At 34.7% G+C, this 26,252-nt stretch overlaps 4 protein-coding genes and 1 long non-coding RNA gene across 6 annotated transcripts; 2 read left to right on the top strand and 3 right to left on the bottom strand.

Annotated features, from left to right (window-relative positions):
- Positions 1 to 251: 251 nt before the first annotated feature.
- LOC140832280 (probable inactive receptor kinase At2g26730) lies at positions 252 to 5,016 on the bottom strand. The gene is made up of 2 exons (XM_073196192.1): positions 3,452 to 5,016; positions 252 to 1,252 (listed from the first exon to the last, which is right to left on the bottom strand). The coding sequence occupies exons 1-2, from the start codon at positions 4,761 to 4,763 to the stop codon at positions 579 to 581; spliced, it is 1,986 nt and encodes a 661-aa protein (XP_073052293.1). The 5' UTR covers positions 4,764 to 5,016; the 3' UTR covers positions 252 to 578.
- A 903-nt stretch (positions 5,017 to 5,919) lies between these two features.
- LOC140832286 (trihelix transcription factor ENAP2-like) lies at positions 5,920 to 7,584 on the bottom strand. 2 transcript variants are annotated; one of them, XM_073196204.1, is made up of 2 exons: positions 6,524 to 7,584; positions 5,920 to 6,154 (listed from the first exon to the last, which is right to left on the bottom strand). In XM_073196204.1, exons 1-2 carry the CDS (start codon positions 7,424 to 7,426, stop codon positions 6,101 to 6,103), a joined length of 957 nt encoding a protein of 318 aa, XP_073052305.1. In that variant the 5' UTR covers positions 7,427 to 7,584; the 3' UTR covers positions 5,920 to 6,100. The 2 variants fall into 2 exon arrangements, with proteins under 2 accessions (XP_073052305.1, XP_073052306.1); XM_073196205.1 differs by having other exon boundaries at positions 5,920 to 6,147; positions 6,524 to 7,582.
- A 4,028-nt stretch (positions 7,585 to 11,612) lies between these two features.
- LOC140832282 (serine/threonine-protein kinase PBL34-like) lies at positions 11,613 to 14,996 on the top strand. Its single transcript, XM_073196195.1, has 6 exons — positions 11,613 to 11,880; positions 12,369 to 12,691; positions 13,560 to 13,695; positions 13,939 to 14,072; positions 14,167 to 14,290; positions 14,430 to 14,996. Exons 1-6 carry the CDS (start codon positions 11,760 to 11,762, stop codon positions 14,873 to 14,875), a joined length of 1,284 nt encoding a protein of 427 aa, XP_073052296.1. The 5' UTR covers positions 11,613 to 11,759; the 3' UTR covers positions 14,876 to 14,996.
- A 4,068-nt stretch (positions 14,997 to 19,064) lies between these two features.
- LOC140831593 (uncharacterized) lies at positions 19,065 to 19,879 on the top strand. Its single transcript, XR_012117902.1, has 2 exons — positions 19,065 to 19,337; positions 19,434 to 19,879. It is a non-coding gene; the product is annotated as an uncharacterized lncRNA (long non-coding RNA).
- A 2,699-nt stretch (positions 19,880 to 22,578) lies between these two features.
- LOC140832275 (EIN3-binding F-box protein 1-like) lies at positions 22,579 to 25,932 on the bottom strand. Its single transcript, XM_073196186.1, has 2 exons — positions 25,667 to 25,932; positions 22,579 to 25,054 (listed from the first exon to the last, which is right to left on the bottom strand). Exons 1-2 carry the CDS (start codon positions 25,689 to 25,691, stop codon positions 23,139 to 23,141), a joined length of 1,941 nt encoding a protein of 646 aa, XP_073052287.1. The 5' UTR covers positions 25,692 to 25,932; the 3' UTR covers positions 22,579 to 23,138.
- Between the last annotated feature and the right edge of the window lie 320 nt (positions 25,933 to 26,252).

Genomic DNA, 26,252 nt, shown 5'->3' with positions numbered 1-26,252 from the left:
TTGAGTTTACCAAGTGGGGATGAAAAGCAGTCGCATTTCAAATTTAATTATATATATATATATATATATATAAAAAAAAGAGATATAAGACTTTCATATTTTTTCTATCTATTTTTAAAATAAACATGACATTAGTTTTCGTTTCCCCTCATCATTCAACAAAATAATATTATTTCACTTCACATAAATTTCAAAATTTATATTGTAAAAAATATTTTATATAACTTTACATTGCTTGAAAACTCGGACCAAACGACAAATACACATCAACCCCCCTGATGGTACGCTATCAAAATGAATACCATGAAAAATTGTCAAAAATCAAATGCAAGAAACAGACACCAATAAAAAGGGTTTAAGTTTACTGCACAAAGAATCAAACACGAAACGACGAAATACCTAGCATGGTCAACTGTAATCAGTTCAAGAAAATCCCCAGAATCCCAACCTCTATATATATATATATAAAAAAACAATTAAAAACATCATACAATAAAACAAGAGGATCACAAATGAATATAAACACTATAATGAATCAATAATTAGACACATGATTTCCGATCGAGTTTAGCTGTAACTTAAGCTGTGCCACTCGGGGGAGAAATCCTTGGCTCTGTTGGAGGCGTTTGACTGTCTGATCCCCCTGGTAATGCATCATCAGATGACTGCCGTAAAGCGTCATCGGTGTGGTCTCTATTAATTTCCCCGATCATTCTGACAACTTCTTGCATTGCTGGTCTTTGGTCTGGCACCATGGCTACACAGGCCATACCTATCTGGAGAAGCTGTACCATTTCTTCCTCCACATTGTGCTGTCTCATTAGTGCAACGTCAAAAACTTCGGCCGTCCATTCTTCGCGTACAACACTTTGTACCCATCGAGGCAAATCGATCCCTTCATCACCTAACGAAGGCTGATTAGGCGATTTGCCTGTTAATAGCTCTAAAATGAGTACTCCAAAGCTGTAGACATCAGACTTGAACGTGACTTTCTTGGTTTCAAGCACCTCAGGAGCGCGGTAGCCCGTGATGCGATGATTTGGAGGGATCGTGCCCGAGAATAGGGGATTAAGCCCGTAATCTGATACATATGCATCAATATTGTCTTGTTTGAGGAGGACATTCGAGGACTTGATGTTTCCATGTGGTAAGTTTCCAAATGCATGAAGGTGTGCTAGTCCTCTCGCAGCACTGGATGCTATTTTTATTCTGCTGTCCCAGTCTAGTGGGCTGCGACTTGAACCTCGACTACCTGTATCGTACAATAGAAATAAGCTCTTATGCGAATATGTGCAGAAAACAATGAATATCAAAGTAACATCACTCTACCATATCCCGGCCCTCCATTATACCAGCAGGTAAGCCAGTTTAGTTATCATATATACAACTGTTGCACATTCGACATATAGGCCGTTCTTTATCACGCAACGAGTCTGGGTTCATCTAAGATATAATGGAACACATCCAACTGTGTTAAGATGTGAATCATACGCTAAATACTGAAAAGCTCTATAAGTTAACCATGATATTCATAAGTATGTTTTATATTTCATGTTGAATCAATGTAACGTTACAAAAGGGTGAAGTTTGATAAAAGAAGAAGCGAGAAAAGGTATGTAGCCATCATTGTTTCATGGTTTTGTTTAAATTGAAAAGGAAGAAAAGTAAAGGGCAAGTATTTTTGTTTTGGAGAGAGTGGCTTTATTGCAACTTGAACTTTGGGGACTTCAATGAAATTTTTATTCCATTTGAGTGAATTAATGCAAGATTTTAAAAATTTTAACCTTTGCACGTTAAAAGTAGTGAATTTTAGTACGCCCACCTTTACTACTTCTTGAACTTTGAGGAATTCACTTGAAACTTATTCCGCAAAAAATAAAGCAAGAATCATAGAACAAATGACTAATCATTTAACATCAACTTTTTTCCTATCAACTTTGCTTTAAAAGAAGTGCGTCTGAGTAAATATATGAAAAATAAACGGAAAGAAAATAGTGTAGATCCTTAAAGTTATACCAAAAACTTTTATTTCCCAACAAGAAATGAAGAGTGATTTATGGGTGGGCTACCTTTTCTTCCGGGGGTTCAGCAACCTTACCATACAAGTCGAACCATTTTATTGTTTTTTTTTTATTCTTTGATAAACCATTTTCAATTGTATTAGTCAAATCATTAAATACTCGTCACCACTCATGCCTAATATTAAAACTAAATACTATTTATTGTCTGTGCTGTCCGAGTTAGTGGAGCAGCATAAATGAGCATTTAACTAATGGTCAAAACTGAGTCAATTCTCATACCAATATTTTCTCGGACGAACATGTGATTTATCATGATTAGAGTGGTTTGCAGAGTATTACATTAATCAATACACACCGAAAAGTAACTATTGGGGGTTCCATATTTATTCAAAAAACTACAATATCTAACAAAATTGCTTCATTTTATAAAATGTAAAAACTATATGAATGCTATGTATTTATATTGACATTTAAAAATTACAACTATGTTATCAGATGCATTACGCATTATGAAAACAGACACATAATTACGACACCCAATTAGATCAGTTACACTAATAATAATGAATAAGAATAATTTAGCTACTAAAATAAGTCCAATATAGGAGGGGACAAAGTATCCATCATTATCATTTGGCGACTACAAAATTTCAAATCACACTAATTAAAGCCTCAAGAATTAAATCAAAATGATGCAACATGATTGATGATTTCATATTCCAAAATAAAAAAGAAACTTATTGTCGTAATTATCATAAAAACACAAGTTTTAGTTGTTTAAAAACTAAAATAGTTACACAAACAAAACTTTCAACTATTAGTATATGATACACAGTTGAATCTATTCATAAACAATTTTATACGTAGTAATTTATTTGTTTAAAACCACCCTTTAATCTTCAGCAACTTGATGATTCATCATCATAAGGTGATAAATCAGGGAAAGAAGAACTCTTTTTGTAGGCAAATCAATAATTATATTTTAAGAATATTTATGAAAATTGACTTATTTTTGAAACCCATTTCGACCTCTTGATCTTGAGTCGTAAATGTGGGACCCAGTGAATAAAATTTGGGATATTTTGTTTTTTAACCCATCATTTTCTTAAAAAAAAATAGGTAGATCATTTTCTTAAAAAAAAAAAAAAAAAAAAGAGTTGAACAAAATTAATTTACAAATTTCCCCATAATTTTTCATGCATGGGAGCATGGTGCCCTTAAGCTTCTTAACAAAAAAGACTCAAACGTGGTAGTCAGTTCTTTCAAAAAGCCGACAATTGCGCGAGAAACTAGTGAACAAAATTCATCCCACGTGTCTGTAATTGACAATTAAATTCAATATTTTAGAAAATTAAACTAGTAAAAGAAATGCAAATCAAATTTACCAGGAAAAATGGAGAGAGAGAGGAAGAAAATCAAATTTGACTTACCATGAAGAAGAGCAGATAAACTCCCAGCAGGCATGTAATCATACACCAGCAATTTCTCATCCTTGGAGAAGTAGAAAGCTCTCAGTGGCAGCAGATTTTCATTCTTCAAATTCCCAATAATTTGAATTTGTTGCTCAAATTCTTTCTTCCCCACCGCTACATCTTTCAGCCTCTTCACCACCACAGTTGTGCCTTCTTCCAGCACCGCCTTGTAGCTAGTGCCCACACTTCCTTTTCCCAATACTTCTGCAGAAGCCCTCAACAAATCCTCCAAATCAAAGCTGTATCCATTGCCATTGAAGAATACGAGTTTGTTTCTTCCCGCTCCGTCAGTGGAACCCCCTGTGACGTCTTCTTTCGACGACGAAGTTCCGATGTCGAGCACTGGCCCTGCAGCCCTGGATGCGGCGTCTGGTTTGGGCGCTTTTGTTGTTTTTTCTCTTGATATTTTCTTTCTCAGTAGAAGGAATATTAATGCTAGTATGAGCAACAGAAGCAGTACTCCGCCGACGACTGAAATGGCAATTATTGCTGCTGCTGATAACTTTTTGTGCCTTTTATGGGTTGGAGTGAGGATTGGAGGTAATGTAGGGGTGGGGGACGGCGAAGGGAAAAATGGGTTGCACGGAGGCAATGGGCCGCCGCATAAATCGACATTTCCAGCGAATGCGGATGTCGGGAATTTGGCAAGTACGCTAGGGATCGAACCATTGAGATTATTGTTTGCCACATTGAAATCTACAATACCAGGAGGAGCTACGCTCGGGATTTTGCCGCTAAAGGAATTGTTCTCCAAAAACAAACCGGTTAAATGAGTGAGGTTGCTGATAGAAAACGGAATCGGGCCGCTGAAGTTGTTGAATGACAGGTCGAGGCGGATCATCCGAGATAACTCCGTAATCTCAATCGGAAATTCGCCGGATAACTGGTTCCCCTGCAGATACAAGCTGCGGAGGAATATGAGCTGGGAGAATTCCGGCGGAATGGAACCAGACAGCCTATTTGAACGGAGACTCAACACTCGGAGCTGCGTGAGCCTACCCAACGTGTTCGGCGGAATCTCCCCGACGAGGCCAACACCCGGTAACCTCAAATAGTAAACAGAGGAATTTGTAACATCGCACCCGACACCCACCCACTCACAAGCCGTATCGGACTCATTCCACTGGAGCCGTCTTTCATGCGGGACACGCGAGACGAAATCGAGGAGCGCTTGCTTGTCCTGAGTGGGCTCCGAGTGAACCCAGCGGCAACTCAGTAGCAGCAAGAAGAAAACGGCTTCCAGAGCAGTCTGATGCCGAATCAGTGCCATTAAAATGATAGGATGAAAGTGTGGGGAGATTATTCAACGGAATTTGTACTGGCAAGGCAATGCATGTTAGAAAAAAAGGGAAAGGAATGTGGATTTTGAGACCGCATAAAGAGTGAAGTAGAAGGAAAGGAGCATTGGATGCGAATGAAAAAACAAGAAACGAGAGTAAGTTAGAATTTGGTTGGTTGGTGTAAATTTAATTTATTATAATTTTGAATTGAAATTTCAAATAAATTTGGAGTCAATCTTCCTCAGCGCGATTTAATAACTACTAAAAAATCTCTTTCTAAAAAAACCGAACTCATGATTATTTGTTATTTCAGCAACTCAGATATCCCTTAACCGGGAATATTTCATCCTGCCCCTGCAGGCATCTGGGCCAGAATTTTTCTGGCCCTTATATATATATATATTTTTAAAAATTCACCCCCCCATGAAAGAATCTTGGCCGTTGATTGGGTGCCCCCACACCCAAGATCGACCAAACCCCTTAACCGTTAACATCATCTGTTAGCATTCTCGATCCAATTTGTCACATAAAAAAAAAGATTAAACTCAAAGAGGATATTCTTAATTTGTCATCAAAACTCTGAATTGAATACATTCCATTTAATTTGGTTTCTGTGCGTGCGTGTGTATATAATATTTAAAATAAAAAGATTAAACCCAAACGGGGATTTTTGGTGCTTAGGAGTTACGCTGGAGAAACGGGAGGAAAATATAACATAATAGCTGGAATGGGCCGGTGAACTTTATCGAGTTGGACTAGAGTGGAAAAAAGCAACACGGAGGGTGACTGGCTTTTGTGAATACAAAAAGAAACAAAATGCACCATATATAAATTTAGGGTTCCTATTACCATTTTCTAATAAAATCAGGGTTCTTATATATTTAGGGTTCGAACTTTGAATGAGTCCCAAAACAGTCCAAATCAAATTAACACCCTCCAACCCAAACCCACACACTGGCAAGCTTATGATGAACGAATATTTGAACTTTCAGGTTACGCAATTTTTAAATCAGTTTTTTATGATTGAATTTAATTAAAGGTTGTCTGATATACGAGGGAGAGGTTTTTCCAAGACCCCTCGGGCGCCTTGTGCCATCAATAACCATGTCTGTGCAGTGTTTTGGCCTTTACTCGCAATCGTTCATCGTTACAATATATATTTCATAGAAGGTACTGATGTGAATATTATAATGACGAGCAGGGCAAACCTATTTTGATTCAATTTACAACATAAGTTAGTACTTTATACATAGTTAACAGCAAGTTCGTTCGTCTACAATTATTTTGTCATTTATGTTCTTTTCTAGATAAGATTGCCAACATTGTTTCATTCTTTGATATCCCAATTCTTGCATTCTTTCACAGCACACTTCCCTGGATTCTGGCATTCGGGACACAATATTTATATAGCATCACCATAAAATAGTCAACATGAACAATATGTGTTGATAAATTCATTAGTATAACAGAAAAGTCAAAAGGAATATAGAAGAAAGTTGGTTCAAAGTAAACATGGAATTTAAGAGCACCAAAGACACACACGGAAAGATATTCAAAGTGAGAATCATAGCAAGAAAAGCATGACCAATACCTCTAAGAGAAATCATGAACAAAACCAACAATCATCATTTAAACAAGAGATATCAAAACAAATGAAACCACGAGAAACAGCAGATTTTTCTACAAAACAGAAAGCCACAGGAAATAACTTAGAGGTGATTCCACTTCACAATGAAGGTTGTTGAGTTACCTGCATCAATCTTCGATACTCTCCAGTCTCCAATGAAGTATCGGTAGTATCATGCTCGTCATCTTCCATTTTTCTTATTTTAGCAATTTCTGCTTCAGCACGCTCCACAATTTGCTTCCTCTGCAACTCTAACTCTCTCTGAAAATCTTGTCTCATCTTCTCCAATTCCATCATTTGCTTCCTCTTACTCTCTTCAATCTTTTCATACATCTGTCCAAACTTCTGAATCGATCCAGCCAACAACCGAGCAGACTCAGTTTCCTGTCTCTCACCTCCCAGACCCTCCTCTTCCTCCTCATCCTCATTATCCTCGTCTGACTGTCCTGGACTATCCCTCATTTCGTCCAATACATTAGACCTGTCCAAGTATACAAATGGATTCATAAAAACATACTCCCCCGAATCAACCCCACAGCCCAACCCACAATGACCTCTTGTCCTCATGTTCAACAAAACATCCATTTTCTTGAAAAATACCCATTTGCTTCCATGCCCACTTTCCACTTTTGCTCTTTCTTTTTTGTACTTGTTCTTGAGAACATCCAATTGGTGTCTACACTCCACCTCCGTCCTCTTAACTCTACTCATTTCCAATACCTTATCAGTCAACTCAGCCCAATCCTCAGCCCTCAAACTCCTCCTTCCTAGCTCCATGTACCTTTCTCCCCAAACTTCCAACAGCACAAAGCTTTCCTCCTCACTCCACATTTCCTTGCGAGGAGTCAGATCATAAGTAGAGACAAATGACTCTAGCTTTCTCTTCTTGGGGTGCCTCTTCGAGTTTTCATAATACCCATTTTGGGAAAAATTCTGATCAGGGCTCTCTTCATCTTCATCAACATCGTCGTCTTCATATTCTGCTGAGGTGTGGTCTATATAAGGGTAGAAATTGGGGTTTTTCATCGATAATTTTAGTCTGGAAATGTAAAAGCAAACCCCTTAACTTGACATCTGGTATTCTTCACTTCTGGATTCGTTTTAAGAAGGACGAAAGTCAGATAAAATAAAAATTTATGAGAAGAAAAAAAAAAGTAAGATGAGAAAAACGATAGGCATCGTATAAGTTAAGCATATGTGCATTTCTATTTGACAAAGTGAAAATAATCAAGTTTGAAGTTTCCAAAGTACGAACAAATTAACATTTACATACCAAATACACTACACACATAAACATCAGCAAAATTGTTTTCAATTCGGATAATGAATTTTGTGGCTAACTTATATCTTATTCAACCGTTGGATATATCTTAATTTGAACAACACATTCAAAAATAAGTAAACTAATTGCGGTGAATATTCTAATATATGTAATAAAGCAACAGAAATAATTTCCATTACTTGGACATAATTTTGGTCTCCATGACTTGAAGATAGAATGTTAGCTCGAAAATTTGACAACACTGGGAGACAAAAAAAATTCTCTAAATTTGTATGCTTGTAAGGGTGTGAATTTCGGATGAAGAGTGTCTAATAGTATTACAAGGAGGCTTAGTGGTCTTGCTTGCCTTAAATTTCCTTGGCTAGACTAGAATTTACACGGTAATCAAATATGAGTAGATCTCATGTGAGACCGTCTCACGAATCTTAATCTGTGAGACGGGTCAAATCTACCCATATTCACAATAAAAAATAATACTTTTAGCATAAAAAGTAATACTTTTTCATGGATGACCCAAATAAGAGATCCGTCTTACAAGTATGACCTGTGAGACCGTCTCACACAAGTTTTTGCCATCAAATATTATCTGTTCGGGGTAAGAAATTCCGATCCTTCTTTTTTCTTGCTTGAGGTGACCAAATTGTAGGTCAAGAATTGACACTAGCTTCAAGACAAATTTATGGTTTGCGCAACGCATGTCTTTGGTCTCCTTGTGTGATTTTCCTGGGTTTGTAGTTAGATGCGCAGTGCCGCCAAAAAAGCAATTATACGTTCTCTGGTACACCACCTTAATTGGTATTATCTCATAAAATGATTTAAGTATAAAAATCGACATGATACTCAAAATGTAAACTCAGCGCAGCCAGCAACAAAATATGGTCAGGAAGGATCCGAGGTGGTGTTTAGATCCGGTGTTGTGCACAATTGGTCCACGTGATCGTCTCATCACCGTGGAAAGACATATTTTTTATAATACTATTATTGTTCATGTCTATGACTATTTATAATTCATTTAAAATCTCGAATTAATCAGATTTTAAGTTTGAGACAAAATTTGGGATTCAACTGTAATCTCTCCTAAGAAAACATATGAACCATTAGTTTCTTCAACAAGATAATGAGGGCTAAAAAGAGAGAAAAAGGCGAGGAGCCAGCTACAAGCATATATAGTGCAATATCGACTTAGCTTGTGATATATATATATACCAACAAAAACTAGCTTCCTTTTTTAAAGTAATTATAACTTTAATATGGAATAATATCTATACTATATCATAATTCGAATATGTATAGAATAACTATCTCGGTGTCATTCTATAATCGCAAAATGATAATATTACTCCTAATTTAAAAAGTGAAAATATATATTATAAGATGTCGTAAATGTTAAAAATAACAGAGATGAGATGATAATATTATCCCTAATATAAGAAATTGGGAAAAGGTTAATATAAAATATCTTAAAATTTAAAAACAACAAAGTACATTTTATTTAAATAATTTTTTTAGTTAAAGATACATTATAAAAAAATCATTCGTAAAGTTTTAATTTGTTAAGATAATATCTAACTTTTATTTAAAAATACTAAAAATAAAAGGTGTTGTACAAAAAAAAAAAATTTAATTTATAGACATTCAACGCAATGTGTGTACATATCACTGCTGAGAGAGAAAAATTATAGAATAGAACAATATAATAGGATGTACATATCAATGTTTTATCTTTTATTGTACTGCACGATAGATTCCTTATTATTCTCGTGAGACGGTCTGACATATATCTATAATTCTTGGAAAGATATTTAGCACTAAGCACACCGACCTCAAACACTCGAAAAACTCCCCTTCAAGCTCATGAATCCGTTTCTCCCCGCAATTTTCACTCGACATACTGGAAGTGGGGTTGATGGTGTATCAACGGACGCCTTGGGGGATAAAAGCCATTGGGAAGCCATAGCTGATCGATTCCTTGCAGGGTACCTCATTTGCATCGAATGGAAGGACGAAGAAGAAGAGGAAACGAAAAATCGTGGAAATCTATCCATGGAAGAATCAAGAATGTATGAGTTCATTAGATATATATATATATATATATATATATATGAAGGTGGAGCATGATTGATTTTTTCAGAAAAAATCAAATATAAAGCATAATGATATGGATTGAATAGAAAACGAATAACATAACATGATCGATGGAAATCAAGGCATGGATTTGAAATTTAAAAGTTACGATAAAACAATCATTTAAAACATTAACTAATCAAATATGAAAGAGTAGTCAAGGAAAAACTTGTTTCAATTCACACAAATAAATTAGGACATTGCCTTATGTGAATTTACCTCGTCAAATATTAAATATTATATGTCTATAAATTGTAAAAATAAGACTGTGTGTGTGTGTGATTTTTTTATAATTAAAATAAATATAATTATTGGTTTTCATGGAGAAAAATGTAAATTTATCGTGGGAATAAATGGCATCACTCCTTTTCAGGTGGCATTAGTCAAGTTGCCAGGCACTTTGTTATGACCTTCCACCAAGCCTTTCTCCTTTTGCACTCGATCCTTTTGTTATTTTCAAAAGATGATTTGATGCATTTTGGATTAATAGGTGTGAGAATTGAAGTTTCAGGAAGAAAAACTCAAACTATTAAATTAATTATGCATATTACTTCATTTTCTATACGTTACAAAAGAAACAGAGATTTGTAATCGTATTAGAGACTGACCATAGAGATCGATTTGTTTAATCCGTGTTTTTCTTGTATTGATAAGTGCCATGGAGACCAAAATGATGCATGATTAGGAATTATGAGTTTAAATCACTTTTTTTTCAATTATAGATATTAATTCGATTTTCGAATTAGATTTTATGTATGTCAAGAAACCCAATAAGTAAAATATGTTTTCGGCATATGTAGTAGAATAAAAATAGTTTTAATACATATGTTATTTATAGCCTATATATATAGAACTTGAGATCCAAATAATATTTAAGAACCGTATTTTCAATCTTTAATCAAACACTTTGCGGCCCCGAGCATGAGAATTTATCGTTATTCTTTATTGAATTTCCATGAATCCTAGATTACATTATACGTACCAAAAATATGTTTATTTCCTAGTGAAGAGGTAAGGGTTTTTGAATTCCTAATAATGAAAAATAATGTCCAAATTCAATAAACGAAAGATGATAATTATTATGTTGGAGGGGACATAACCCTACAATAATACTCCAAAGTGTTTTTTGGTGGTTACTTATATATCTCCAACATCAATCAATGATGCACTAGAAATTTAAGTTTTTTTTACTAAATTTATTCTTGATACTAAATAGCTTCCAGAAGCTTAACATATAAACTGTATTTTGACTCAGTTAATTTAAATCGTCTCACAAGTTAATTATGTGAGACATATGAAAAATTAGAGATACAGAATGTATCGACCCGTTTTACGAGTATAGATATGTGAAGACATCCTACAAAAATCTAAGTAAGTACAACTCCGTATAAAATTTCCTCTCTAAAATACCCAAAACAAAAGAAAAAGAAAAGTTAGTGTATCAAATTTCATATTTTGTTAGATGAAAATCTTATTTTCTTCAAATAAACATCGATTTACAAAATTTATTTTTATAAAATAGCATGGAAAGGACGGATGGGATTACGATGATTATATATATATATATATATATATATAGTAACCTAACCCTTAATTGGAAATTCAAAGAGATACAGTTGAAGAAGCTGAACCGTTAACTCAGAGTGTGTGTATATAATTATATATACACTCCATTAACAGAACCAGCAAGCGTTGGGACAGTGAAAGAAAGAAACTGGGCATGCATCCCAACACAGGCTATAAAAGTGGTGGGAGCTACAAAAAAGTTCTTTTTGTATACAAATATGCCATCATTATGAACAATTTTCACCCATCCAAAAATTCCTTCTCCCTTTTTTCTATCTTTCTCTCTCTCTCTCTCTCTCTCTCTTTTCTTTAATTTATGGGCATGTTAAATAACAAGTTTCACGAATTTTCCCCCACTAAAATGAAGGTGCGCTTTTGAGAGTGGCCATGGAGAAGCAGTGTGGGTGTTGGGGTAACCTGAAGAGCAGCATTAGAGGTTCTTGCAAAAGTTCCGATTCAAGAAACTCAGCTAGCAGTATCCCGCGGAGCAGTCTTGTTTATGATGCAGGTAATTTCTTCATCTTCTAATTAATTTTCATGTTTTTGTGATAAATTATCAGTATACATGTAATGAATGATCTTGATTATATTATTCTTGTGTTTAAATTTAAAAGTAATCGAATGAAATGCTTATATTCTTGATTTATAAACTGTTTTCATGCCAAGGATTCTGAGGGATATATGTTTTTGTATGACGATTTTACTCATGTCGAGTGAGTACTAATTTTTTCTTTTTAACCAATATTTTGCAGCAAATCTACTGAACTTTTTCGATGTTTTCAAATGAAAATTTTAAATTATGCTTTTTCAGTGGATACTTAAAATTTCAAGTCTGATGATTACATGTTCTCCTTAAATATCTCTCATTATCATTTCATATCTGCTTTTTTTTATAAAAAAAATACAATCTTAAAAACATGCAAAAATAGAAAATATCTTGATATACATTAAAAAAAACTGGACCAACTAAACATTATAGTTCAACAATGGATGCAGCTACAGAGACTCGGTACCTGAATGCCAGCAACCGGGAAATGTGTGTTCCGGACGAAGCAAGATATTCTTCTGATAATCAAGATCCCCCGCCATTACTTATAAAGAAGCCTCCATGCCAGCTTCTTAAGTTTAGTTTTCAAGAACTAAAGGCGGCTACTGGAAACTTTAGACCGGATAGTATACTAGGGGAGGGCGGATTCGGGTATGTTTTCAAAGGGTGGATTGAAGAGAATGGAACGAGACCGGCCAAGCCTGGCTCGGGCATTACAGTTGCAGTCAAGAACTTGAAGCCGGATGGGCTTCAAGGCCATAGAGAATGGGTGGTTAGTTCCAGTTTATTTTTTAACAACCTTAATAATTTCTGGTAAAAAAATTTTTATCTGAGCCAAAATATTTTTTTAAACAAAGGTTTGATCTTTTAAGCATCTTTAATAAAAATAATAATTTTTTATCTATCGTGCACAAGTATATATAAAGTTGCTTGTGCGTCTTTTATTCCCCTTAAAAAATTACGTTACATTAATATATACACATATATTATATATAACAATAATAATTATAAAAATACAACAAATATATCATGCATCGATATTTATAATAATTATATCGTGAGATTATGTTATTATCCTATTAGATTTTATATTGAATTGTTAATGTGATTTTGATAAATGAATTTTTATATTGAGATTTTTATGTTTAAAAAATTGTTATACAAATCTCGTATACTTTGACCCTCGTCTAAATTGGAAGAACCGTTGCTAGTTACTAGCTACTACTTTTTATTTCCATTATTGAATAAATTATTGAAGTTTATGTTTCAATTAGATTGGGATTTCGAGGAACAAGACTTTAAATAAATAGACAAATGTGAAAGATAAACCAAAGGTACGCAAATTTGGAAGAGAAGGGATAGCATATTTTGTTCTGGGGACGATGATTTTATAGCACGTTCTTAAAATTAAAACCATTTTGTAGATATGGTAATATACATGTGGAGTGGCATATTTGGGATTTCGAATTAAAAACCGGATTAGTATCAATGTTTGAATACAAGTGAGCATTCGACCGATGACTCTTGTAATTCATCTGATATCAAGATTTCAAGTTTGATACGATATATGCGTATATTGCTTTCCCCTCCCAAGCAAAAATAAAAAAATAAAAAAATTCTCACGTTTTTGTTGAATGCAGGCAGAGGTACACTTTCTTGGACAGCTTCACCATTTTAATTTGGTCAAGCTTATTGGATATTGCATTGAAGATGATCAAAGACTACTTGTTTATGAATTTATGACTCGTGGAAGCCTCGAAAATCATCTCTTTAGAAGTGAGTGTATATTATAAACATCATAAATCATCTTCATATCAATTACTATATAAGAATAAGAATTGCCATTTACTCTCCCTTCTAACTTCGAAATGTGCTAAAGAATAATTTCATTTTTTTCCCGAAATTAAACCTGCAAGTTCTTAATCGCCAAATATTGAAGTTTAATGTATATTTTGTACTTTCATCCAATCAAAATTGCTGGCACTAAAAAAGAGTTCATGTGTTGTAAAAATATCCAAGGGACAATACCACTACCGTGGTCCAACAGGATCAAAATTGCACTTGGAGCAGCCAAAGGCTTAGCCTTCCTCCACGGGGGTCCAGAGCCTGTCATTTATCGTGACTTCAAGACATCCAACATTCTTCTGGACTCGGTACGTATACGTATGTTCCGATCGAGGAAATATATATATTTTGTACTGTTATGGATTTGAAATTATTTGTTGAAAGCACCAACACATGCTTCAGGATTATAACGCAAAGCTCTCAGATTTTGGGTTAGCCAAAGCAGGCCCCCAAGGAGACAAAACTCATGTCTCGACCAGAGTTGTCGGAACATATGGTTATGCTGCTCCAGAATATGTAATGACAGGTATCATACGAGACATTTAAGAGTTTATGATATGAACCAACTTTTACATAATTTGAATCAATATTCATTAGTTAAAATGAGACAAGGCATCAATTACTAGCTAGCCATATGTATATAATTTGGCTTCTTGTTATTTTAGGACACTTGACATCAAAGAGCGACGTTTACAGCTTAGGCGTCGTGCTCTTAGAAATTCTAACGGGTAGAAGGTCGATGGACAAGAAACGACCCAACGGGGAACAGAATCTTGTTACGTGGGCGCGACCATATTTATCTGACAAGAGAAAGATATATCAACTAGTCGATCCACGACTCGAGCTCAACTACTCGATCAAAGGGGTACAAAAGGTATCGCAGCTAGCTCAAAACTGCCTAAACAGGGAGTCGAAATCCAGGCCTTCCATGGACGATGTTGTGAAGGTTCTAATGCAACTTCAAGACCTTAATGATCTTGCCATACTATCGAACCACACTCGTTTTTCGCCAGTCGGGAGGCGTAAAAAGAGACCGGACGGAATGCATCAACTGATCAATAATCAAGCTAGGAGTGGAAGAGATTCCCCTCACACACACCTTTATAAGTAGCTAGACCGATCGAGTTGGTATGATGTATAGCCATCCATAGGTGTGGCTGTTTGTGGTGTGAGTATGACATCTCGTGTGAATTTTTGAAGCTTGAAATTCGAATTAATTAAGCTTACACATATATATCTATATATTTTTCGGATCGATCTTGAGATTTTTGGAGAAAATTGGTTTTATCATTCTCGTTACTTTTTCTTCTAGACTAGATAGAAATATTTTGATGTCTTTTAAGTTGGATTTGGATTGAGTCATTTTAATTGTTAAAGGAGTGAGTCTCATGTGAGACGGGTTAACTCTACTTATATTCACAATAAAAAGTAATACTCTTAGCATGAAAAGTAATACTTTTTTTATGGGTGACCCAAATAAGAGATCCGTCTCACAAATATGACTCGTGAGACCGTCTCACACAAGTTTTTGCCTTGTTAAAGAACTTCAAGGTTAGAAACTCGAATGAGTCTCCTGCTCATTTACACTCTGTTAATACTAACCACAATGGATTCAAATTGAAGAGGAATATAATTTCCGTACTAAATTTATTTTCCAAGATCAATTTTTTCTTGTTGATATGATCTTGAATATTTAATTATGGTTTTGTCTTTTTAGATAATCAGATAATTATGCTAAATATTTTTTGTGATATGATATCTTTGTTTAAATAGAGTTTATTTATAATAAAACTCTTACTTTTCACACTGTGTATGTTTTCTTGTTAATAAACTTTAAGACTATAAATAAATGAAGTGATTTACGAAGAAGCACATACATATTGCATCTTTGAACGACATAAAATTTAGAGAAAACAATCTACAAGGTTGTTGCTGATCGAAGAGTGCTGAATCTATATGTTGTCGTGATTGTTGAAGACAACTGCAGACAACAACTGTGAAGGAGTTGAAGATTTGTTTTTGCTGCTTCAGTGTTGACATCGTGTTTTGCTTCCTTATATATATATTTGATTTTCTCAACGTGTTCAGGAAATTGATTTTTGATTAAAATCACTAGTGTTTGTTTTGTATAAACTCGTTGGTTTTCTAGTTATTATTTTTGTCCTGAGGCACCACGCAAGTATTTATACTCGTGAAAAATTTATTTCGTCCAATCGTATTTACTTAAAGTCAATTTGTGTTACAAACTTATATATTCCGCTGCATGTTATCTGAAATGTTGTAACATTTCACATAACACTTAATTCTAATAAACACAATTTACAGTCACATACGATCCTACTCATTTTACAGTTAAATAAAATATAACCCATACTTTACACAAATGATTCCAAACATTTTAATGATTTGAAACTTGTTGTGATTAGCTATTCTAATGTAAATAAATATGGAGATGTATGATTTTATAAATACAAACTCCAATTTTCTTAAGTATCACTAGAGATTTTTTTAAAAAAATATTTTTCTGATTGGGGAGATGGGATTTTAAAAATAACTGTATTTGTTGAGGCTTTTTTAATATTCCAATAATGTCCTTAGTTTGATTTTTTTTTCTTTCAAACTTTGATTTACTTTTTTTTTGGTTTGTTTACGAAAATATTTTTATTCTACAGCTTAATTGCAAAAATTGAATAAAAATAATAAATTAAAAGCAAAACCATGATTGTATAAATACGCAACTGTGTGCTCCGAAAACACTAATATATAATATACTCGGATGACCAATTCAAGCTTAAATATTTTTAGGGGTCAGACCGTTCATAATGTACATCAGATCCTATACCAGAAAATAAATGTTTGACTAAATCTAAAATGCCAATAATTGTTTATAATTTATATATTATATTATATCGTTCGATTACATTTTATTATCGATACATACAGAATTGACAATTCTTCGTTGAATTTGATCATGGACGCTTCTTATGACTAACGGATGGAATTTTCAATGAATATAATTAAACTGGTAATGATTAATTAATCAATCAAGACAAGTTTGTACATCAATTAAAAATATAAAACTAGTATAAATTCAAACATGCATATATACGAATTAGAATATGTCTCATGTGAGACAGCCTCACGAATCTTTATCTGTGAGACCTGTCAACCTTACCGATATTCACAATAAAAGTAATACTCTTAGCATAAAAAATATTACTTTTTCATGGATGACGCAAATAAGATATCCGTCTCAAAAAATACGACCCATAAGACCGTCTCTCACAAGTTTTTGCATAAAAAAATATTAAAAATTTTATATAAAAACTACCAACCATCTAATTCTATTTTATTTACCAAAAAAACTCACATGATACGTGATTATAAGTCAATTTTGAGATCCGACGGATCTTAAATTCGAACTGATTCAAAAAAATATTATTTTTTTTATTGCCTCATTAATATAAATATATGAAACTGTCCTACGTAATACCTATTCACGGTTATTTTTCCCTCCAACTTTAATATCATTGGCAAGTTATTTCGATTCGGGATTACATACACAATTAAAATAGTTACTATATATAAATGTAGCCGGTACTGAGCGGAATTCGTCCTCCAATTTGACTTTAATTTTGATCATACTACGTAATAAAGTATTTATTTATGTATCAATACAAATTTGTGTGACGTAAACATGTCGCACACTGAACAACTTGTCTTGACTATGCGTTTCATATTCCCATCTATAATTAAAAACAATTTGCAAATATCCATGTAAATATCGCGTTTCGATGCATATGTTATAAACGCCATATCAACAGGGGCGGATCTAGGATTTCGACACTGGAGGGACCGCTTACAAAAGACAAACAAAAATTTAGAAGGGAAAAGACAAAAATTATACGGGTTATATTGAACAAAACATCAACCGTACGTTTCTTAACAAAAGTATTTCTAACTAAAAGGAATTCGACGTTCCTTAAAGTTTTCAAAATCTTCAATGATATTATCAATACAAATATTTTTAGCAATTTCTCTTTCAATAAATATCATCAATGCATCCGAGAGAAAATCATCCTCCATTTTGCTCCGAAGCAGAGTTTTGACGATATTCATAGCTGAGAGTTGGGTGAATCTAATTGATTTGGTATCTTCCTCTTAAAGAATTTATCAATTGTACCAGATTTTCCCATTTATGAAAAAAAAACTACACCTGAAACAATAAATAAAATCTGATCGTTTAAATCAACTAACATCATAACACAATAAAATCTCATAAATCAAACATGAATTCAATAATCCATAAGTTCAAGAGGATGTAGAATTACCTGTTTTCTGATCGTTTAAATCAACTAACATCATAACACAATAAAATCTCATAAATTGACTTTTGAAGAAGCCGCGAATTTGTTTATATTTGACTTTGCAAAGTCACTTCATTTTCGACCATGCAAAGAAAAAAGAGATTTTAATAACATAAATATTTTAAAATCGACGAAAAAGGAATTTGATATGTAGTCCGTGAAAGGAAAAAAATAACACACGCACAATCAACAGGTTTATTTCACCCTACTTTGTGAGACACTGTCCCCATGAGGTGATCAAAGGCCTAGATTTAAACACACATACACCTCATGAAGTGATCAAAGACTCATATTTAATCACCATGTAAAATCAATGGCTGAGATCCTGTGAAGGCACTGCCCCCACATATAGCATCTACTCTACCCAATCAACAAGCTAGACTTTGAGCATTTCATCCGGCATGCACTTGATAATAATCTAATGTTGCAAGACTTTGTCTGCCCTTTGTGCAGTGTGAAGAATTATATCAAATTCGTTCCGAGACGAAATATTATATGATTTTTTTGCATCATTAACTTATAAAAGAGTTTAAAATTTCTAACGAATATATTTTATCATCAAAATTATTAAGAACTTGTACGTGAATCAGTTTTAATTCTCTATATTCCAACTTTTCGACAATTTTAATTTTTTTCATCTAGATTGCTGATATAACATTGATGTAGAGAGTCAAAATACAAATTTCTCCATATATAATTGTCTTCTATAAATTCCATAGTAAAAATCAAACGGTATTGCATTTAAATAACTTTGGTATATAAAAATCTAGTAAATTGAAATTTTTAGTTCATATATTAATTTTAGATATTATCATTAATAAAATATCAGAAAGAATTGTAGAAGTCTCCGCGTAGAATTTTTCCAAAGTGCCACCCCTCTCTATATAAGTATCTTCAAATTATTAGACATCAAACTAACTTGACATCAAATAAAATAGAATTAAAACATATATATAGATATATTGCAATAAATAAGGACACAGTAGGCATCTGAGAACAAGAATATGTCGTCCGGGAAAATGGAAACCAGTCTCCGGATTCTTTTGGCTGTTCTGGTGGTGGCTTCAGCCGCTGATCTGGTGGGACATGCGGCGGCGGCCACCTATACGGTCGGAGACACCTTGGGTTGGAGGATACCCCCAGGCGGCTCCTCCACCTACGAGAACTGGTCTGCTCAACATGTTTTCAGAGTTGGGGATGTTCTTGGTGCGTATATAATGCCCTCCTCCTCGGATATACTAACATTTATTTGTTCATTATTTCAAATATTGGCTAAAGTTTTACATGTAACATTTCATGCAGTGTTCGAATTCGCCACCGGAACACACGATGTAGCAAAAGTGACTGAAGATTCATACGGTACGTGCAGTGGTACCAACCCCATCTCCATATTCACGACCGGTCCAGTGAACGTCATCTTAAATGCCACCGGGGACCACTACTTCCTCTGCACGCTCGGAAGTCATTGTTCGCTTGGGCAAAAATTGGCCGTCAAGGTAACCGGGAACTCGTCAACTGGTCAGCCTCCGGCACCATCGCGCTCACCTTCAGCGCCGAATCCACCATCGCGTCTCCTTCAGTGCCGAATCCACCACCGGGCTCCGATTCAGGCCCCATGGCGACTATAGGGAGTTGTAATATGTTGGTTGTTATTTTTGTGTCGATACTTGTTGCGGGAATCTTGATTTAGTCTTGATAGTTTGATTTGTACCTTATATGATTCAACAATACTTCAGTTTTGTTTTGGATTTTGATTTGTGTTAGTTGTGGTTGTGTTGCTTAATATTGGTCATACACTTAATTCTTGAGTACTCCTTGTAAAACTAGTTCTATATTACTCATTCCGTCAGATATATTTAAACTTATATATTATATGTTTTTACGCAAAAAGAAAGTTCTTGTTTTGAATGTTTAACATGATAAAATAGTTAGAGTGAGTCTTATGTAAGACCGTCTCACGGGTCATAATCCGTGAGACGGGTCAACCCTACCCATATTCACAATAAAAAGTAATACTCTTAGCATAAAAAGTAATACTTTTTTATGGGTGACCCAAATAAGAGATCCGTCTCACGAATATGACCCGTGAGACCGTCTCACACAAGTTTTTGCCAAATAGTTAATTGTCAGAACTAGTTAATGTATTTAATGGTGCTGGTACTGAATTGGTAAACGAATAGAGAAAATAACACTAAATATGAAATTTGACTATATTTTTTACCGATGAACAAAATGTAGAATTTATATTTCGGACAAATAAATAATTATATCTTAAATGGAAAAATCACCGACCGAGTTTATAAGATATACATTACACTAGCAAAAGTCGTCCTTTTGATCACATCACTATTCTATTTTCTTAATCAATTTCAAAAGTCGCACTGAATTCACCACAGTTATGCAAAACATAAACAAAATCCATTTATAAAAACAAGATCGCGAGCCATTACTATATATATTTTATTACATGGGATGGGATCTTTTTTTTTTTATTGAACTCGAGTATCAAACTATATGTCGCCCCACAGCGGTGAGGTGACATTTTTGTGGAATATTTGAAATATATTGTAGACGAGCGACCCCAGATCGGACCATCGATCCCAAGGAGCCAGCAAGACGGTTCGCATGTCAAAAGTGCATCGACGCATAGCAAGTTCGGACCTTCCGAAACCAAGTGTCTACTTAAATGCTGTTGACACGTTGAACCATGCGGGTTTGGACCATTTGAATCCGTGCCTATAAAAAATCAATCTAGATTTCAAATTAATTTGGCATAAAATCGAAGTGATTCATCTCGTTTCAGTCTAAATTTGAGAGTTTCTACCCACAGTATATATCGAGTTCTGGTCAATAGTGAGGCGATTCTGGGTCGCAACGAAGCTAGGCTGGAGCAGAGTCGTACTTGTGTTCAATGAGATCTGAAGCAAAAATTTAAATATGAGTTTTCTTGTTGGTATAAATAATGTTAAAATTCCATTGGAAAATAATAAATACAATAAATAATACATAAATACATAAGAAACAATATTACATAAAAAAAACAAGTTAATAAATATTTGAAATAATTACATAAATAATAATGGTTTAGCTTTGTTAATATTTTAAGATGATAAGAAATTAAAAAAATATAATTGATATGCTGGATTTTTTAAGATGACAAGAAATTAAAAGAATGTAATAGATATATCGGAGTAGGGTGCAATTGAGCTACCTGAGAGCTCGACTAAAAAAAAATTCAATTACTCGAACTCGACTCGAGTAGTAATTTTCAAGCTCGAACTCCCGAACTCGAAAAACCCGATTTCGATTTTTTAATGTTTTTTTTTATATATTTTAAAATATAATTTATAAGTATATATATGTGTAAATATATATAACTAAATATATATTTTCAAATATATATAAACCAAACTTCAAAAATTACTCGAGTTCGGCTTGATTACGGGCTCGATCTACTCGAACTCGACTCAAACTCGGTCAAACCGAGCTTGAGCTACTTGTGTAGCTCAACTTGTTTTGCTACTTGAATTCGACACGAACCCCGTCAAACCAAGCACGAGCTCGGTCAATGAGCTTCTGTTGAATTACTCACTGATAGCTCGATTTGTTTTCACCCTAACCGAGAGTGATAAAAATGGATAAAAATATTTTTAGGGGAATATAAATTGAACATGAGACTGATATCTGTGATTTTATCTAGGAGAGACTCAAAAGGAAACAAAACAAAGAGAGATTTTCTTTCCAACATCTCAACAAAACCATAGTTGCAGTAAAATCTGACCAGACGAAAGAGAGGCCAATTCTATCCTACACCAGGTGAGGTACTCCCTTTTCTTTTTTTTCTTACGCGTGTCTTTTTTTTTTATTATTATTACATTTCACACTACTTTAACCAAAATCAACCAAACTAATCATTAAATTAATTTCGTTTAATGTATATAACATGTGTTATATCATATTATTATTATTATTATTCTCAAAATTTAAAACTTAGTATTTTATATTTAAAAATTACGTGAAATTTTTTTTTGATAGTAAAACTTTTAGATTTGAGGTTTGAGATTTTTATTTCTATTATTCTTATTTTTGTGGTAGAATCATATGAAATGTAAAATATCAATATTTTAAAATTTAATTATTATAAGAAATTCTATGTTCTACCTATTTATAAACGCTAATAAAATTATTGTAGCTATTTTTAAATGCTATATATGTATTAATGTATATATTATTTAGTGACAGAGAGTAAATCTGCCGGGGTAGGATAGAATTATGAAAATTCAAGGAGCATAAAGTCAAGTTGCACAAACACACGCTCACTTTTATTATATCATACAAAGACAGTATCAACAATCAAAGGTACAATTAAAATACAAAGGAACCTGCACAAATAGGACTCGATAATCCCACTAAAAAACCATAGAAATCTGTCGTGGAAACCAAAATGAGCTTATGCTCCCACGGCGAAATCTCAGGTCACAGGAACCCAATATCTGTATAATTAATTGCCCAAAGAAGAGTACTACTGAACGTCGACACCAGAGGAAACAGAACGATAACTCTGAACATACATATGACTCCTATGATACAACAGTTCTAGAGGCAGTTCTAGAGGCAGACTCGAGGAAGCTTTATTGAGAGCATGCAATAGGCAGTAGCATGAGGTTTTTGAAACTGAAGTGGAACACGATGCAGGGAAGGCCCAGTAGCAAGACTTGGTGTCTGTATTCTCAGGAAACCAATGGCAACGAAAGAGGTAGCCTCTTGCATGAGAGACTAAAAAGGATGAACCAGGCTTGTCAAATACAATGAAGCCTGGAAAAATGGGTATTAAAGAAAAACTATACGCCTTTGGTCTCCATGGAAAACAACCTTGTCAAGTGAGCTATCCGAATACCCCAATATATTGATTATTGAGGGCAAAAACTACAGATAGAATGGCTTCTATCGTTTATACAGACCTTTCAAAACCTCTTTCGCACGATATTTTCTTGTGATTTTCTCAATTTATGAAAGGATGTCGCATCTCCACAAGTTCTCCGTAAGTAACTCAATGGTGCTGCCGCTGATAGAATTGCAATGCTGTAGATTTAGTCCAACTAGCGTTCTTCCAAGTTTTTCAAGAGCAGGCATGCTCTTGTTTGATATCATAGAGCAACCAGATAACGAGAGGATCTGTAAATTTTGTTGCACTCCACAAGATAAAGCATAAACACCAAAATCTGAGATTGAACACTTCGAAAGATCAAGATCATTCAGTAAAGGGCAGCTATCTGCAAGGGCTGCCAAGCTCGCATCAGTAACCTTTTGGCAACCATCAAGATTTAGCAGTTCGAGTGTTTTTCCATGAAATCGAGCAAAAGAAAATATAACTTCATCGGTCAAGTTCACACATTCGCTAAGATCAACCTTAGCAAGGCTGGCCTGGCAACAGTCGAAAAGTGGTAGAAGACCAGCGTCTGTGATTCCACAAAGTCCACTGAGATCCAAATGATGTAATTGTGGACAGAGCTTTCCAACCATGGCCAAGCTACGGCTTCCATATCCAGGACAGCTGCGGATGGACAAAGATCGAAGAGATTCACAAGGAGAAAGGGTCACAGATTCTTGATATATATCTTTAATTCCCATGCACTTAACCAGGGAAAGGGACTTTAGTTTCGAGTTGGAGCTTGAAAGAGAGTTCAGAATCCCATTTTGAGTAATCCTGTTGCACTCCTCCAATAGCAAGCTTTCAAGAGAATTAGCAGCTTTGGCGAAAGCTACAAGACCATCATCGGACAAAAAGCAACACTTACGAAGGCACAAGTGTTTCAGGTTTTTACAGCCCTTTCCCATCGCTTCGAGACTCAAATCTGTTGCACCTCGACATAAAGTTATCGCCAAAGATGACAGCATTTGAAGACCTTGAGCGTTTCCCATTACCCAAAATCCCTTCTGGCTCACATTCTGAAGCCCACTAAGAGTAAGATTGGCGATAGCTTTTCCATAGTGCCCTACAACAGCGATAGAGTAGTCGGTGATATTCAGGCCCTGCAGTTTCACCTTCGTCAAGACAGTAGAACCTGAGGAAATGACACTAGCAATACCCTGATCTCCAACAAATGGGCAGTCTTTGATGGCTATGGATTGTAACTTGGGACAGTACTTAGCAATTGCCTGTAGACTCTCATTGCCGACTTTTGTGCAAGATTCAATCGTTATTGCAGCTAAATTGGGACAGCTCTCTGCAATTGCAACTATCCCTCTGTCTGAAATCAAAGGACATTGACAAAGATCTAGCTTCTCCAACAAATGGCATTCCTTTGCGATTTCGAATAGCCCTTCATCACTAACGAAGGGAAGATTCCACAATGAAAGCACCCTGAGAGAAGGACAGCCACGAGCAATCGCCGACAAACCAAGGTTAGTGACTTTCCATAGAGATTTGCTTCCTCTAATCGAAAGTTTTCCAAGTCCTCCATGGCTTGAAGTACCAACAGCAATAGCCGAAAGCCTAAGATCTGTAGCTTTCTTGCCTTCTACGCACCTTGTGAGGTATCCATCGCATTCTATGTCAAGATCCTCGTTTAAAGCTTTGTCCATGTTCATCGTGTCCAACTGTCCATTAGGTGCTTTGATTCGGCAAAAATCAGAACTTCGTACACTGCTCAAAAGTGTCAGCCAATGCTTGGAAACACAAGCAGCGGCACTTTTCTCTCGGCCCCCAGGTAAGCGACTGAAGATCTCAAGTAAGCATTCATCAGGGAGTTTGTCAATGGATGGTTTCTTATACTCGTATAGTCTCCCTTCAAATATGTCTGGCACACTAACCCGTGACCGTTTTCTAGAAGGACAGTAGATCTCCTCGTTAGAATGAAACGAGAACTTAAACCCAGAATCTCTGGAACAAAAGGTACTCCCAGCGTAGAAATCATCATCACCTGATACAGAGATGATACAGTCAGATATATGTCCAATCCAAAGCCCTGCAGCTTCTTTCACTAAAACCAGTAAAACTATGAACTTTAATGTAGTAAATCCATATAGAAACTATGCTCTTTCATTTCTATGTGATTTATAGATCCTACATATGCATAATAAATTTCATACATGATAATTGGAACATAATTATACACTAGTTTGCAAATCATGAAACATGGTGAAGTTTTCTCAACACAATTTTGGAAATCCCAAATCCATCTAAAGATCTTAACAGCAAATTAGATCCCACTACACATAAGGAAAAACGGAGAAAACCATATAATTCAAGAATTTTAGCATGTTCCTAACTGTAAACATAAGCAGAAACGGAAGATTATTATCATTATAATAGACCAACCGAGCAAAGAATTTCACAAGCACTAAATTCCTCAAGAAATTAAAGGGATTCTGCTCAATGACCGAAAAGAAAAATCCATTGACTAAACATTATTACACCACAACTATGAAGAACAATTTTACAAACACAGATCCAAAGACACAACTTTTCCAATTGTATGAATAAGAAAAGCATCCAAATCACAACTTAAAAGAGCATTAAAGATAACACTCACCCCTGTAATTAACAAGAGCAGGCATGTTTTTTCTTCACAAGAAACCCCCAAAAGAGCAAAAAAGATAGAACTTTTAACAAGAATCAACGAAATCCAGATCAAGATTTCAGTAGAGATTAGCATTCGAAGAAAAAGAAACCCAAGGTTTCGTCAAGGAACCCCCAACTCAGCAGGGGAAAAAAGGTAGAGAAAAGGACGACAAAACATAGCTGTTTTGCTTTGTTCTCACGGCAGAAATATAAAATGTAGCATTTATATGATTGGGAATAAATCCAACATGCATGAATTTAAACTACATGATTGGGAATAAATCCAACATGCATGAATTTAAATATTTCGATTAAAATGTTTTCCTTATTATTATTTATTATATAAATTGCCATATATTTGGTTTGGTGTGGAGTCATCAGATACATGATAAATCAATGCATGTCTTTTCTCTCAGTTCTTGCATGGTTCAATGAATCGATACCGGGAACCGGGTGTCCCGGTCACAGCACCATAGTCCGACACTTGTGCAAAACCTGGTATCTATTTGCTTTGATCAGGTGACAGCGTGGTCTGTAAGATTTTTCCCACTTTTGTG

This window comes from Primulina eburnea, chromosome 5 (assembly GCF_022965805.1).
Source record: "Primulina eburnea isolate SZY01 chromosome 5, ASM2296580v1, whole genome shotgun sequence".
In the NCBI taxonomy this organism is placed as follows: domain Eukaryota; kingdom Viridiplantae; phylum Streptophyta; class Magnoliopsida; order Lamiales; family Gesneriaceae; genus Primulina; species Primulina eburnea.
Note: the sequence above shows the minus strand (reverse complement) of the source record. Positions and strands in the feature narration are given on the sequence as shown.